Genomic DNA, 15,052 nt, shown 5'->3' with positions numbered 1-15,052 from the left:
GGATTTGCTTGTAATATATTCTATAGGCTCATTCACGAAAGATGCTTTTCACCCCAATAATTTGCAATGTTTTCACAAGGTTGGAGTTGTCCAGTATGGAGAGGATGCTGTCCATGAATTTCACCTGAATGATTATAGGTCTGTAAAGGATGTGGTAGAAGCAGCTAAACACATCGAGCAGAGAGGGGGTACTGAAACCCGAACAGCCTTTGGAATAGAGTTTGCTCGGTAAGCCTAATTTCCAGATTCTGTTCAGATGAAGAGGGAATTGGGGAGTGTCTTAGACAGGCATGGAATTGGGCAACGATGGAGCTTAACAGTTTAACCCAGGACTGGTGGATCATGAACACATTCTGATTCAAACACATCATAAGCAGACAGCAAAAACAATCATGCATTAATATGCATGCAAATTCTCCAAAAAGGGGGCAATAATAATTCTCCAAAATCCTAATGCCCAAGGCCTGTGAGATAACTCTAAGAAAATTAAACATTATAGTATTGCAACACTAATATGCACTCTACCATAATTTAGAGGGCGCTGAACCTATTTTGCTACTGAGAAATGTTAAGACAAGGCAGTGATTAGAATAAGATTAAAGAATATACAGCCCAGAATTTGCTTCTGCCCCAAAGCAATTTTAAAAAGGGAGTATCTCTGAGTTTATGTAATGTGAATTTCTTTCTTTCCCTACTTAACATATTGAACAAATGAAAAGATATTTTTCCTCTGAAAATTATGGAGCATTCTAATTGCAAGCAGTTGCAACCAAAGAACAATAATAATTCTGTTCTTCACTTGAAAATCTATACTTGTTACATCTCATGATTTTTGGAAAGAGCAGGTTCCTTTGTAATCTTTATTTTGTAAATTCTCAATGCCCCCAATTGCAAGAACCAAGAGAGTGGCATGTCTATGGGGATTCTAAGTCAGTCAGTTCATGGTTGTTCCAATGGTGCTTTTTAAAAAGGCAACTGGACTTCTTTTTGTTTTTCCTTGAAGACATTTTGCTTTTCATCCAAAAAGCTTCTTCAGTTCTGTCCACTTTAGTCAGAACTGAAGAAGCTTCTTGGATGAGAAGCAAAACGTCTTCAAGGAAAAACAAAAAAAGTGCAGTTGCCTTTTTTAAAAACACTTTTAGGACAAGAGAGTGGCAGACTGTTCTTACAGGCAAGTTCTCCATTCCTGTCTTTTTCTCTCAGTCTTTGGTTTACCTTCTGCTACGCCCTCCCCAGAATTCAGATAGCCTTAAAAATGGCAGATGATTATAAAAGATTAACAAAGTTGGAAGGGACCTTATAGGTCATCTAGTCCAACCCCCCACCACACTGAAGCAAGAGACCCTAAACCATTTCTGACAAATGGCAGTTCAATCTCTTCTTGAAAATCTCAAGTGATGAAACTCCCACAACTTCTGTGCAGGTTATATAAAAAGAATATAACATGCACGTTTCTTTGTATCAGATCACAGAACAAGAAGAGATTGAGAATCTAATATAAACAAAGTTTGGAGCCTTGGATAAATAAAGGGACTTTATTATCTCTAAATATTCTTTTGCTCTAAAGGAAATGAGCCAGGGCAATAGAAATCCCTTTTAAAGTACTTTGTTGTAAAATATCCCTTCCTGCTTTTGTAGAGAAATGCCTCTTGGCTTTTTTCTCCCTGTTGCTGGTACTCAGAGGAAGATGCACTTGCTTTTTCAACAAAGCCTGGAAAAATCACAGGGACCATGAACCCAAATGCACTGAGATCCTCCTTGAAAAGTAGCCATTAATTTGCAAAATGCCACGTCTCTCACTATCTTCTCTACATCTCTTGAATTTCAGCTCAGAAGCATTTCAGAAAGGAGGAAGGAAGGGTGCAAAGAAGGTTATGATTGTGATCACCGATGGAGAGTCTCACGACAGCCCAGATCTTGAGAAGGCAATTGAAGGCAGCGAGAAGGACAACGTCACCAGATATGCCGTGGCAGTAAGTCATTTATGGGTGCTGCACACTTTCTGCCTGGAGTCTTCAGAATTGGTTGAAATGGCTGTAAATTCAGAGTTCACATGCTAGGAAAAGAGGGGAGCCCTCCGTTTTAAAATAGATGGCCATTTTGGGTGGATAACCAACATGACTGAAGTGGATCACGTCCCAGCCCATTTTAACTCAACTTCCTGCTTCTTGCAAAAGCCATCCAGATGCCTCTGGGAGCTTATACTCAAGAATCAGACATTTCCCTCTCTCACACGTTCCTTGCAACTGGTATTTTAGGGCTATTGCCGCCACCACAGAGGTATTGTTTGTTTGTTTGTTTATTTATTTATTTATTTATTTATTTATTTATTTATTTATTTATTTATTTATTTATTTATTAGAATTTGTTAAACAAAAACGAGAACAAGAATAAAAGAGAAAATACAATGACAGGGGCAATAGACACATTAGTGCACTTATGCATTATTAAAACAAACAATGAATGGAAGACATTCTTTGGGTTATATTTGCTTAGGGTATAATCAACATTTGCTCTTCAAATCAGTGCTTATCATATCTTAGATAGAGTAAGGTAATAGATCTAGTGTCCCCCCCCCTTTATGGCATTTATGGCATTGGCAGGTCTAAACTGCCTGCAAGTAAACAGGAGGAAGATCTTAAGGCCATAGAAGACAGCATAGTGAAGATGTCAATTTTTGTGTGCAGCAGCTGTGAAAAAAGTAAATGCCATGTGGAGATTACCACTATTAGGAAATATTTAGTGACTGGCTGACCAATCACACTCAGTGTGTAGTGCTCAATAGAACTACATCAACATGGAGGGAACCATGCAGTAGGATCCCTCAGGGTTTGGTCTTGGGCCCAGAGCTCAATAGCTTCATAAATGATCTAGATGAGAGAATAGAAGGAGAACTCATCAAACTTGCAATTGACATTAAGCTGGGGTAGTGGGGAGGATAGCCAATACTTTAGAAGATAGGCTCAATATTTTTATTTTTTACTGGATACTTTTGAGTGAGAGGAAACTCCTGGCAATTGTCTGGACAATTGTCTGCAGTTTTCTTGGCAGGCTTTCAAAAGTAATTTGCCATCAGCTGAGAAGGGGTGACTAGCCTGAGGTTCACACAGCTGGCTTTGTGCCTGAGGCAAGACTAAAACTCCCAGTTTCCCAGTTTCTAGCCAAGCGCCCTAACCACTACACCAAACTAGCTCTCTTGTAAATACTTCCACCATGAGTGTAATTCTGTGGAACAATGCTTTTTCTTGCCACTCTAGGTCCTTGGTTATTACAACAGAAGAGGGATCAACCCTGCAGCCTTTTTGAAAGAAATCAAATATATAGCGAGTGACCCAGATGAGAAGCACTTCTTTAATGTCAGTGACGAGGCTGCCCTTAAAGATATTGTGGATGCTCTGGGAGAGAGGATTTTCAGCTTAGAAGGTGAGCAGCTTTTGAGAGAATCAAGCATGGCATAGGAGACTCACTTTCCATTCCTACAGCATGAGAAACTTTGAATATGGTGCACAGGAGTTTGATATTAAATTCCATGTGGGAATCTTCTTCTCAAGAGCCAAGTGTCCCATTCTGCATTTCACATCTCTCTGTCTCTCTCTGTCTCTCTCTGTCTCTCTGTCTCTGTCTCTGTCTCTCTGTCTCTCTGTCTCTCTGTCTCTCTCTCTCTGTCTCTCTCTGTCTCTCTCTCTCTCTCTCTCTCTCTCTCTCTCTCTGTGTGTGTGTGTGTGTGTACGTGCCTTCGGTCTTGACTCCTGGAGACTGCCTGGACAAGTCTTTGTCTAAAGTCATTTTCTGGGCAAGATTTCAGAAGTGGTTTGCCATTGCATGCTTTCTAGGGCTGGCTTTGTGCCTAAGGTAGGACCAGCAATCACGGTTTCCTGTTTGCCCCTTAAACCAAATTGTCTGAATTCTGAATTGATTTATAGTGACTGTGTTTGTTAGTCCTCCTCAGCTAGAGAGGTGTCCAGTGCTTTAAGCATTTGCCTCGGGCTGTGTGTGAAGGAGGAAAAGGGTAACTCCTGTTTCCTGGCTACATGAGGGCCTGCAGATCTGACTTCCATGGATGTCAGAAGGAGAATCTTTGGCCCTGGCATTTCTCACTGCATTATCTAAGTAAAGTTGTTTTTAAACAGTATTCTTGAATTTCCTGAATTTTGAGCAGGCTGCTAGACCTCAATCATATGCAAAGTACCCCCCAAAATTTTTTTGTTACTGTTCAACCCTATTTTAGCACTTTTGAAAGACAGTGCTTACAGTGACCAAGTTAATTATGACAATCACTCTCAGTAATCTCTACATGCTTAGGAGATTCCTTAAACGGCAGGAGTCTGCTATAAGTAAGGTATTTATCTCTCAGATTCATTTCTAAATGTGGATGCTAACTCAAAAACTGCCAAGAACTCCAGTCTGCACTCAAATCTCTTGCATGTGTTTATGTCAGTGTTTCTCAATCTTGGCAAGGTGAAAATGTCTGGACTTCAACTCCAGAATTCCCCAGCCAGCAAGTCCAGACATCTTCACCTTGCCACGGTTGAGAAACACTGGTTTAGGTTCTCATCATTTCTGCTGTGGACATTAGTTTATCACTGGGATGAATGATGGGGTCACAGAAGGGCTAATTTCACATCCAGTGCAGCATTTTGAACTGATAGCCAAAGTGGCACACGGTAATTTACATGCCCATCGATTCCAACTTTCAGCTTTAGACTTTTAAACAGATTGATAGGATTTTCTGGGCCCACACTCACAAATCTTCCTACTGGCCTTTGTAATGTTTGTACTGAATTTCATCACACAACTGTAATGGCAGGTAATAAACCTATTTTTCTTTCTCTCATTTTGGTGTTTTAGGTACCAACAAAAATGAAGTATCCTTTGGCCTTGAAATGTCCCAGACTGGATTTTCATCCCATATTGTGGAAGTAAGTGAATAATTGACTTTTTTTTCATTTTCTCTCATGATTACTTTGGCATGCAATAGATATATCTGAGCCTAAAAAGCTTTTGGTTTGTGATATATGGATCCAAAAAAGCCTGTATCAGATAGAAGATACCTGGACTTCTCTGTCTACAATAAGCTGGAAGCACAACAATTAAACTGGTCTGTGGTTTCAGACAGCTGCTTCTTCATGCAATGTTCAAAAAGCCTCCAAGTCGATAGGCAGAAAATCTGAACTATTTTTACTGTGCTCTTCATGGAAAACAAAACCTAAGAAGTGGTTACCTCATTTATTTCTTGCACATGTGTTGACAAAAATTAAGAGCAAAACATTCTTTGGCATTTCTGAGCTAGATTTGTTTCTGGTAGAATGCCTAGCACACCATCCAAATTCTACTTAAGACCAGCCCTAAGCAATTGTTCGATTAATTAAATGGTTGACTTTTTAAAATTAAAGGTGTGGACTTGCCACTCCCACTTATACCATGAACAAACTGGTGGCTCTAAACCTCCTTCAGTCCCACTGGCAGAAATAGGGGGGAAAATCAATGAATTCAACTAAGGCAAAGACTGTGTTTGTGCTATACAATTCACGTAGCAACTGAGGAGGTGGGATTTTACTCCACACCAGATATTTAACAGAGAGAGACCTGAAAAGATTCTGGGTTTGTACAAGATGGCAATCTACATCAACTAAGTTGAAACTAATCAACCTTAGCATGTTGTGTAAATGCAAAGTTAAGTCTTATGCTGATGTAACTACATTGTGCAAAGCTAGGCAAGGTGCATCCTAGAGAAAGTTGACATGTTTTTGAAAGTTTTCAAGAGACTTGCACCCATTTTTCCACTGTGCCATAATCAAGGATTCAAAGCAGAGGTGGGTTCAGGCAGACACTACTGCCAGTTTGCTCATGTGTGCTCTTTGCGCACATGCGCATTGCAATTAAAATTGTTCTGCGCATGTGCAGAACTGAAAAAAATATATAATTTATATATTTATTTATATTTAAAATATAAAGATGGTGCCACCAGGGCCGCTGGCCAGGGAACCAATTCAAGGGGGTGGCAGACCTGGGTTGCTGCCGGTTCCAGTGACCCGAGCTGCCCAACCACTACCAGTTCGCCATACCGGTCTGAACCGGTAAGACCCACCACTGATCCAAAGAGGACCTTCTCTGTGCAGGAACCACAATGAGAAAAGACGATGTTGAAGGACCATGTCAACTATTGATGGAAAATCCCCATTTTGAGTATATCTCTGATTTTTTTTTTTCAAATGAGTTGCAAATGCAGATTGGGAGAAGAGGCTGCAGTACGGATGATCCTTCTCCTTGATGACTTTTTGATTTGTGGAAACATTACTTTTGTCTCATCCACAAGTGGTCAAAAATTCAAAGTGATGGTACAAGAAATGATCCATCTGCACATAAAAAACAGGCAGAACTTTTTCACCATCACAACCACCCATCATGGTTTTTAGACAATGTGTGTGACATGATAAAGTACCTTCTACCAATTTAGGATTCTTTACCTCATGTGGCTGCATATGTGGCCAAGGCTTTCTCTGAGGAAAATGAAGAGGGGTTCTTTCAGTAGTCATGCCAAAATACTGTCCTCCATGGAAATGGCTGCCTCTTCTCCCAAAATAGAGAGGATGAATTCAAATGTCCAAAAATGTGAGCAGGGGTTGGACTATAATAACTTTGAGGTCATTTCCAGCTCTGGGATTCTATGTTCTATGTTCATCTTGTGGACCTAGGGAACACGAAGCCCTGAAATTCACTAGCTGGTTCTAGTGAAATTGAAAATGAACAATAATTAAAAGAACTGTCTCTGTATTTTGTAGCCTTGGAGGATATAAAAACAGATTTCTAAGGGTGGGATCCTGGGGACAGAGGGAGCTGCCTATTGCCAAGTCAGACTAAAGTCCAATCTTGTCCAGTATGTTGACAAGAACATGCAGCAACCCTGCAGGGTTTCAGGCAGGCATTTTCTAGCCTTCTGGAACACACCAACGGATAATGGACTTGGACACTTTACTTACATTATCCCTCAGCTTTTTTTAATTCCATGAATAGGATGGGATTCTGCTTGGAGCCGTTGGTGCCTATGACTGGAATGGTGCTGTCCTCAAAGAGACCAGCAGTGGCAAAGTTGTTCCTCATCGAGAATCCTATCTTCAAGAGTTTCCAGATGAACTGAAAAATCATGGAGCCTATCTTGGTAAGAACAATGTCTGGAATGCCACCATTTGGGAACTGAATGCCGAAAGGTGGTATATAAATTCTAGCGTTTCATGTCTGAACTGCAGCTTTGGTTAAGCTTTGCTAGCACCAGCAAAGCTTAACCAAAGCTGCAGTTCAGACATGAAATGCTGGAGTTTATATACCACCTTTCCGCATTCAGTTCCCAAATTATAACAGCCACAAAAATACAATTAAATGACACTTTGTATTGTATGCATTTAAAATATTTTAAATGGAGAAAAGTAGAAAAGTAGCAATTTGTTGCTGAATTCCAGATAAGAGAGAAACTGATGGGATCTCGAAAGGAGCCTATTGGGAAGCTGAATGGCGTGGAAACAGGGGGATTGTTGGTCGAGAAGCTGCCTGGAATCCCAACCTCTCTTGGGGGAACTCTAGATGGGGCATGGGTCTCCCAGAAGGGTCAGCTCTCTGATTTGGCAGTCAGCCTGGAGTCAGAGCTACAGTTAGAGGGGCTGCAGGGCGACTGTGGCCAGGAGGATCTTTGCTTAATTTGTGCCAGTGCACCTAGAGAGGACAACACACTTGTTACTCTTGTATAGATGACTCTCTCTGTGGTCGTTGATCAGATGATCAGTTTTGGCCATAGAAATATGTCACTGTAAGGGACTCCCTCTGCATGATCTCTTGTGTATGTGTGTGTGTTTTAGGCTACACCGTGACTTCGGTGGTGTCCACAAGACTCAACAGGATTTATGTATCAGGAGCCCCTCGATTTAACCATACGGGAAAAGTGATTGTTTTCACAATGCACACAAATCGAAGCCTCACCATTCACCAGTCACTGACCGGAGAGCAGGTAAAGAATATATGTCTGGGAATTGGTTTAGGAAGCTGTGTGGGTGGCAAAGAAAGAGGCAGTGGCACATGGCTGGATTGAAGCCAACTGATGCCTAAGAAGAGTCCAGTAATGGTGCCCTTTGACAGAAGCAAAACTCTATTGTGATAAGGAGGAATAAAATATCTGATGATATCTGATGAAAACTTCAAGCCAAATGTTGAAACTTTAATCATTCACTATGTCAAAGAAAATAGTTTCTCTACCCCAATGCAGATTAAAGTTGATTGTAGCAGATAAGGACAATTTATGAGATTAAAGAATGTGGCCATTAAAAAATTAAGGGCATTAATACAGGTAGTCCTCGACTTAGGACCACAATTGAGTGGTGAATATTAAGTGAACTTTGCCCCATTTAACAACCTTCCTTGCCACAGTTGCTAAGTGAATCACTACAGATGTTAAGTTAGTAACATGGCTGTTAAGTGAATCTGGCTTCCCACGTTGACTTTGCTTGTCAGAAGGTTGCAAAAGGGGATCACATGATCCTGGGACATTGGAACCATCATAAATATGAGTCAGTTGCCAAGGGCCTGAATTTTGACCGCATGACCATGGGGATGCTGCAATGGTCATAAAAGTGAAAAACGTTCAACAGTCACTTTTTTCAGTGCCATTGTAACTTTGAAGTCATTAAATGAATTGTTGTAAGATAAGGACTACTTGTAGCTAGAGAGGCGGAAAACTCTGTAGTGCCCCCTGCCCTTGGAGACCTAAACACATGCTTGGTTTGCTTAATTGATAACAGTAATCATATAATAATAACAGTAAAAATAGTATCTTCAAGTTGGTGTTTTCCCCACAGCAATTCCAAAATAAAACAGCACTCAGGATTCAGGATCAACCTTTCCATTTTTCACTTTATCCTTTCAAAGCCTATGAGTCGGATATAATTTGCTGAAGAAATGCCTAGACAGATGATAAATTATAAGAAGAATTGTCTCCTTTAAGAAGTTGATTTTGAATTTTTCTACTTCAAGAATGACTGAAGTGGCCAAATGGAATGAATAAGCAATGCTGAATCGCCTATTATAGAGACACATTTCTGTCTATAAAAGAATGCAAATCTTGGCATTCATCAAGAATCCACAGAATACTACTTACTTGATGTAAATATGCTTCAATTCTTTCAAACTAAGTTAATCGTTTTTTGCCATGGACTTTCAGTAAGAGAATCAATCAACAGAAAGCAACTGAGAATAGCAGTTAATATGATCCTTAATCTTCCAGGATCAAAGTGTTATTCTCTCTCTCTCTCTGAAGTGTATTGCAGAAGCAATGTCTAGACAAGGAGATGATGGATGGTTTCCTCTGAGAAGTGCCTTTCATTCCAGTAGTATCATTACAGATGCCATTAATTTCTCAGAAGCATTTACAAATACAGAAATACACAGCTCTGAAGTCTTTATTCCATATATATTTTTCTTATCCTTTTCAGATCGGTGCCTACTTTGGAAGTGAAATCAGTTCAGCAGATGTTGATGGCAATGGAATGACAGACATTCTGTTGGTTGGAGCTCCCATGTATTTCAGTGAAGGGCGAGAGAGAGGAAAAGTCTACATCTACAGCTTAAAAGAGGTAATTCTTGGACCTTTGTTGACAAATGGTCATTTTCCTCAAGAGAGGAAAAGCCCTTTTACATGTGATACCTTTGTCTCATATGACAGCTGACCATACTCCATACTCTGCCAAGCAGATGCAGTTGGTTTCCGGTGATTAGAATATTCAATCAAAATATAGGAAGATATTGATTCTGAGTTCCATCTTTTTGAAGTCCCAAGGGTGGTTTTTTTTTTCCAAGAGGCAGCTGGACTTTTTGGTGAGCAATACACTTTGGGATGACCACCTTTCAAATGGTGGAGGAATACAAATGGATTTTCAGAAAATTGCAGACTACAGGAACCATTTGCGTTTCAGTTTGAGATACAGATAGGACAGACTCATCCCCAACAGCACCCGTCTTCAACAGTGAAGGGATACAGGACAGGAAACTTACTGCAGAAAGCACAGCTCAAGCTCCTCAATGAAAGAATGAGAGAGATTAATTTCACAATTTACCAGAAAGTCCAGTTGTCTCTTGAAAAAAGCACCTTTGGGGCAACCATGACCTGGATGACTGAGAATCTCCATAGGCATCTTTCTGAAGGCATTGAAATTGATAAAGAAGAATTGGTGGGGGGGACATTTAGAGTAATGAATACAAATAATAAGGAAAAACAAGACACCTAGTCAGAAGTGCATTTCAGATAGTCTTCGACTTACAACCACAATTGAGCTGTTCTTAAGTGAGACATTTGTTAAGTGAGTTTTGACCTTAGACCTTCCTTGTCACAGTTGTTAAGTGAATCACTGCAGTTGCTAAGTTAGTAACCCAGTTGTTAAGTAAATCTGGCTTCCTCCTAGACTTTGCTTGTCAGAAGGTCGCAAAAGGGGATCATGTGTCCCTGGGACACTGCAATCATCATCAATATGAACCAGTTGCTAAGCACCTGAATTTTGATCACATGATCAGGTTGATGCTGCCAAGGTTGTAAATGTGAAAAACAATCATAAGTCACATTTTTCAGTGCCATTGTAACTTTGAATGGTCACTAAATCAACTGTTGTAAGTCAAGAACTACCTGTATTTGCATCTCATTTATTATCTCCAGTTGCACTGATGCCAGAAGCAATTCTCTTGGGCGGAATGCTGAAACAACCTCATGAAACCCTCCCTTCACTTTTAATGCATCACATTTACAGTGTATGTATAAACAGGACTTCAAGGACACATTCTCAGCCACCATCTTAAGGGTTCCCCCCCCCCAGACATTCTGATTGGTGTCTTAATCAAGGAGCTCAAGGAGAGAACAATAGGGATTGTTACTCATTTATCTTCACAACAACCATTAAAGATAAATTGTGCTGAGAAATTGTGTCTGACCTGAAATCCTATAGTGAGTTTCATGTTTAAATAGGGCTTGATTTCTGCAGCACCAGAAAGGTTGTCTAAATACTATACCACATTCGTATTTTCACAACGCATGTTTATCCAGGTCAAGACCTAACAGACATATCTTCATAAGTTAACTTAATTTTAACTTTAGTTTACTTTTTGTGCCACAGAATGTTGTACAGAGTCAGTAACCTGTTGGCTAAATGAAGCCAATGGCTACTGTTTTGGCCTGATGAGAAATCGTCAGACTCGTATTTAACAGCAGCTTAAGCATCCAAGGAGGAGGCAAGAAACAGCAGTAACAGAATGTAACAGAATAACAGAATTGGAAGGGACCTTGGAGGTCTTCTAATCCAACCCCCTGCTCAAGCAGGAGATCCTATACCATTTCAGACAAATCGCTGTCCAGTCCCCAGTGATGAAACACCCACAACTTCTAAAGGCAAGCTGTTCCACTGATTAATCGATTAATCACTGTTAGGAAATTTCTCCTTATTTCTAAGTTGGTTCTCACCTTGATTAGTTTCCATCCATTGCTTCTTATCCTGTCTTCAGGTATTTTGGAGAATAGGTTGACCTCCTCTTCTTTGTGGCAACTCCTTAAATATTGAAGCACTGCTATCAACTTTCAACTTCAACTTTAATAAGATTTGTATGCTGCCCACTCCCTTGGGACTCTGGCCGGCTCACAACAAAATAAAAACATTTAAAATATTTTAAAAATACAATATTAAAATTAATACAACATCCATTCCATCAAGTGGGGCTGGAAATTAATCAACAGCCCCAGGCCTGCCGGAACAGCCAGGTCTTGGTTGCTTTACGGAAGGCCGGGAGTGTGGTGAGGGTCCGGATCTCTGTGGGTAGCTCGTTCCACAAGGCCGGTGCAGCTACAGAGAAGGCCCTCCCTCGGGGAGCCGCCAGCCAGCATTGTCTGGTCGACGGCACCCGGAGGAGGCCCAACCTGTGTGATCTTATTGGTCGTTGGGAGGTATTATGTCACCCCAACCCTTCTTTTCATTAGACTAGACATACCCAACTCCTGCAACCGTTCTTCATATGCTTTAACCTCCAAAATTGTTTTAGGAACCAAAACAGGACACCATATTCTAAACGTGGCCTTATCAAGGCATTATAAAGTGAGCCTTCCATCCTTCTGAGGTCAGTAAAATGAGGACCCAGATTGTTGGGGGCAATATACTATCTCTGTAAACTGCTTAGAAAGAACTATAAAGCTCTGTGAAACTGGAGATAAGTCTAAGGGCTATTGGTATACTAGCACTTCATGTGAACTTGATTCTGTTAATGCAGCCTAGGACGGCTTTGACTTTTTTTGAAACTGTGGCACATGGCTGGCTCATATTTAAATGGTTGTCCACTAGGGCTCCTAGATCCCTCTTGCGGTTAATACTATTGAGCCAGGTACCAGGTATTCTATATCTGTGCATTTGGTTTTTCTTGCCTAAGTATGATTTGTTATCTAAGTAATTAAATAGTGGCAAACAGCCAAGCCTGTGTTCTGGTTTATTCACAGGCCAGAGGGGGTCAGAACACTAACCCATATGGTGCTGGTGCTCTCTAATCCACATTTTTCTAGGTTGTGATCTACTTTATCAAATGCCTTACTGAAGTCCAAGAAAATTATGTTTACAGCATTTTGCTGCTCCAAGGATGTAGTCACTTTATCAAAGAATGCAATAACATTTGTCTGGCATGAGCTGTTTTTGACTTCCATGTTGGCTTCTGTCATGATTTTGCTTGCCTCTAAGTGTTTGCAGATTCATTGATTATCTTTTCCAGAATCTTCCAAGGTATTGATGTCAGGCTAATAAGTCTGTAATTTCCTGAATCTGTGTTATTTTCTCCTTTTTTGAAGATGGAAACTATGTCAGCTCTTTTCCATTTCTCTGGTAGTTTCATGGTGCTCCAGGATCTTTAAAAGACATGGTTCAGTGATTCTGAGATCATGTCTGCCAGCTCCTCCAGAAATCTGTGGTGTAATCCACTTGGACCCAATGATTTGAGCTCATCTAGAGTGGACAAATGTCCTCTGATCATTTTCTTGCCTTTTTTGACTTGCATTCCTAATCTGTCTTTTATGATACTGTTTTTGATAGATTGGACTCTTTTCTTCCATATGTATAAAGACAGGTGCAAAGAATGAATTAAGCAGATGTGCTTTCTCCCCAATGCTCATGACCTTCTTGCCATTTTCTTCCATTGATGGATCCATCATTTCTTTGACTTTTTTCTGTGTTTACATGAAAGAAGTTTTTAAATTGCATTTGATATTTCTTGCAAGCTTGAGTTCATTTTGAGCTTTAGCTTTCCTGACTTCATCTTTGCAGGTTCAGGCTATATCCTGATATTCATAGTTATGTGCCCCTCTTTCCACTTTTTATACATGTCCTTTTTGTCTTTCAATTTATCAGAGTTCTTTGTGCAGCCATGTTGGTTTCTTCTGGGATCTCTTATTTCTCTTCTTCAATGGTATTGTTCTAGATTGATCTTTTATAAATTCACTTTTTAAAGTTTCCCAAGCGTCTTGGGATGTTTTTCCCTTAAGGATTTCCATCTGTGGAATTCTTCCCAAACACTCTCAAAAGTTTGTTGAAATCGACTCTCTTAAAGTCCAAGAATCTAGTTTGACTTTATTTTGTTGCGTATGCTTGCATTATGTTGAATTCTAATATTGCGATAATCACTCTCCTCCATTTTCTGTAACTTCAACCCCTTCTATTATTTCATCTCTGTTTGTGACAATTTGATCCAGTATGGCTGACCCTCTAGTTCTCTTCTCTTTTGGGGAGACAAAGTTGTCTGCTAGGTTTATAAGGAATCTGTTTGATCTTCCACTAGGTGCAGAGTTTGTCTCCCAGTTGATGTCAGGGTAGTTAAATCCCCCATTACTATTGAGGAGTACTTCCTACATATCTTAGATAACTGACATTCATCTATTTCCTCTGGTTGGGTGGGTGGCCTGTAGTGTATACCTGTGACAATAATGTTCTTTTTTCCCCTAAAATATATATTGTGGTCGAAAACTGTGCTAACATAACAGTAGAAATGGAAATGAAGATTTAAAAGACATGCTATTTTCCTGAAATTATGGAGAGTGGTGAGCTGATGATGACAAAAGGTAGGGGAATGATGGAAAATAATGAAATATTATTGTTATTCTTTTAAATAAAAAATAAGTGTGGCATGTAACAATTTATTAAAGAAATCCTAAACCACTAAAGAGCTTGGCAGGACAAACACCAACCCTACGAGAAAACTCTTTCTCAAACAACAGAAGGAAAACTACTGCATTTAACAAGGCTGCTTCTCGGCAAACTGTGGGAGTCTAGGACAACTCGCTGAGGCCAACTTGCCATGGGATAATTCAATGGTGTATTAATAGTTTTATTTGGTTACTTTTATTATTGGTGACCACCTTTTCATCAAAATTATTGTAACTTTTTTGTTTCTGGATTATTTCATTATTAATGGGCACGGCTCAGTTTAAATTAATGTAACTTTTGTATTTGTTGAATTGTCCCGTGGCAAGTTGGTTGTGGCAAGTTGGCCATTGTCCCATTCTGAACTGTGGATGTCAGGTTCAATGCATTTTTTTGCCTGGATTTCTCCATTTCTTTTTTGAGGGGCAGCAAATTTTCTGACAAATCGTATTTATGGTTAATTCTGTGCTGATACACAAATGTGCTTTCTCATCTTCTGTCTTCTTAAAGAACCAGTTTGTTCCTAATGGAGCCCTGAAGGACTTGCCTGGCTATCAGAATTCCAGGTTTGGGTCCTGCATTGCCTCTGTGCCTGACTTGAACCAGGATTCTTACAGCGATGTAGTTGTGGGAGCACCTCTGGAGGACGAGCATCAGGGAGCCCTGTACATCTTCCACGGTTATAGGGAAAACCTGATCCGGAAATATAAACAGGTACAGATTCTCTGTCGGCTGTGGAACAAAGGCAGAGAAAAGGTGATGATTGGGGTCTACGTTGGCTTTTGGGCTTGAATGAAATCCCATTCAGTTAATCTTCTATTATTATATGTTTATTTGTTATTATATTATATTCATAT

At 40.0% G+C, this 15,052-nt stretch overlaps 1 protein-coding gene across 1 annotated transcript in view; it reads left to right on the top strand.

Annotated features, from left to right (window-relative positions):
- ITGA11 (integrin subunit alpha 11) overlaps window positions 1-15,052 on the top strand; it is a 79,207-nt gene that overhangs the window by 12,523 nt on the left and 51,632 nt on the right. The window contains exons 4-11 of the mRNA XM_087704395.1: window positions 80-228; window positions 1,829-1,973; window positions 3,258-3,423; window positions 4,849-4,919; window positions 7,015-7,159; window positions 7,851-7,999; window positions 9,477-9,617; window positions 14,706-14,909. Of these exons, the coding sequence (XP_087560521.1) occupies window positions 80-228; window positions 1,829-1,973; window positions 3,258-3,423; window positions 4,849-4,919; window positions 7,015-7,159; window positions 7,851-7,999; window positions 9,477-9,617; window positions 14,706-14,909 (1,170 nt within the window). The remainder of the gene's footprint in view (window positions 1-79; window positions 229-1,828; window positions 1,974-3,257; window positions 3,424-4,848; window positions 4,920-7,014; window positions 7,160-7,850; window positions 8,000-9,476; window positions 9,618-14,705; window positions 14,910-15,052) is intronic.

Source organism: Thamnophis sirtalis, unplaced genomic scaffold (genome assembly GCF_051295495.1).
Source record: "Thamnophis sirtalis isolate CommonGarterSnake01/CBP01778 unplaced genomic scaffold, rThaSir2_p1.2 scaffold_2, whole genome shotgun sequence".
Classification (NCBI taxonomy): Eukaryota; Metazoa; Chordata; class Lepidosauria; order Squamata; family Natricidae; genus Thamnophis; species Thamnophis sirtalis.
This window is presented reverse-complemented; position numbering and strand designations above follow the sequence as displayed.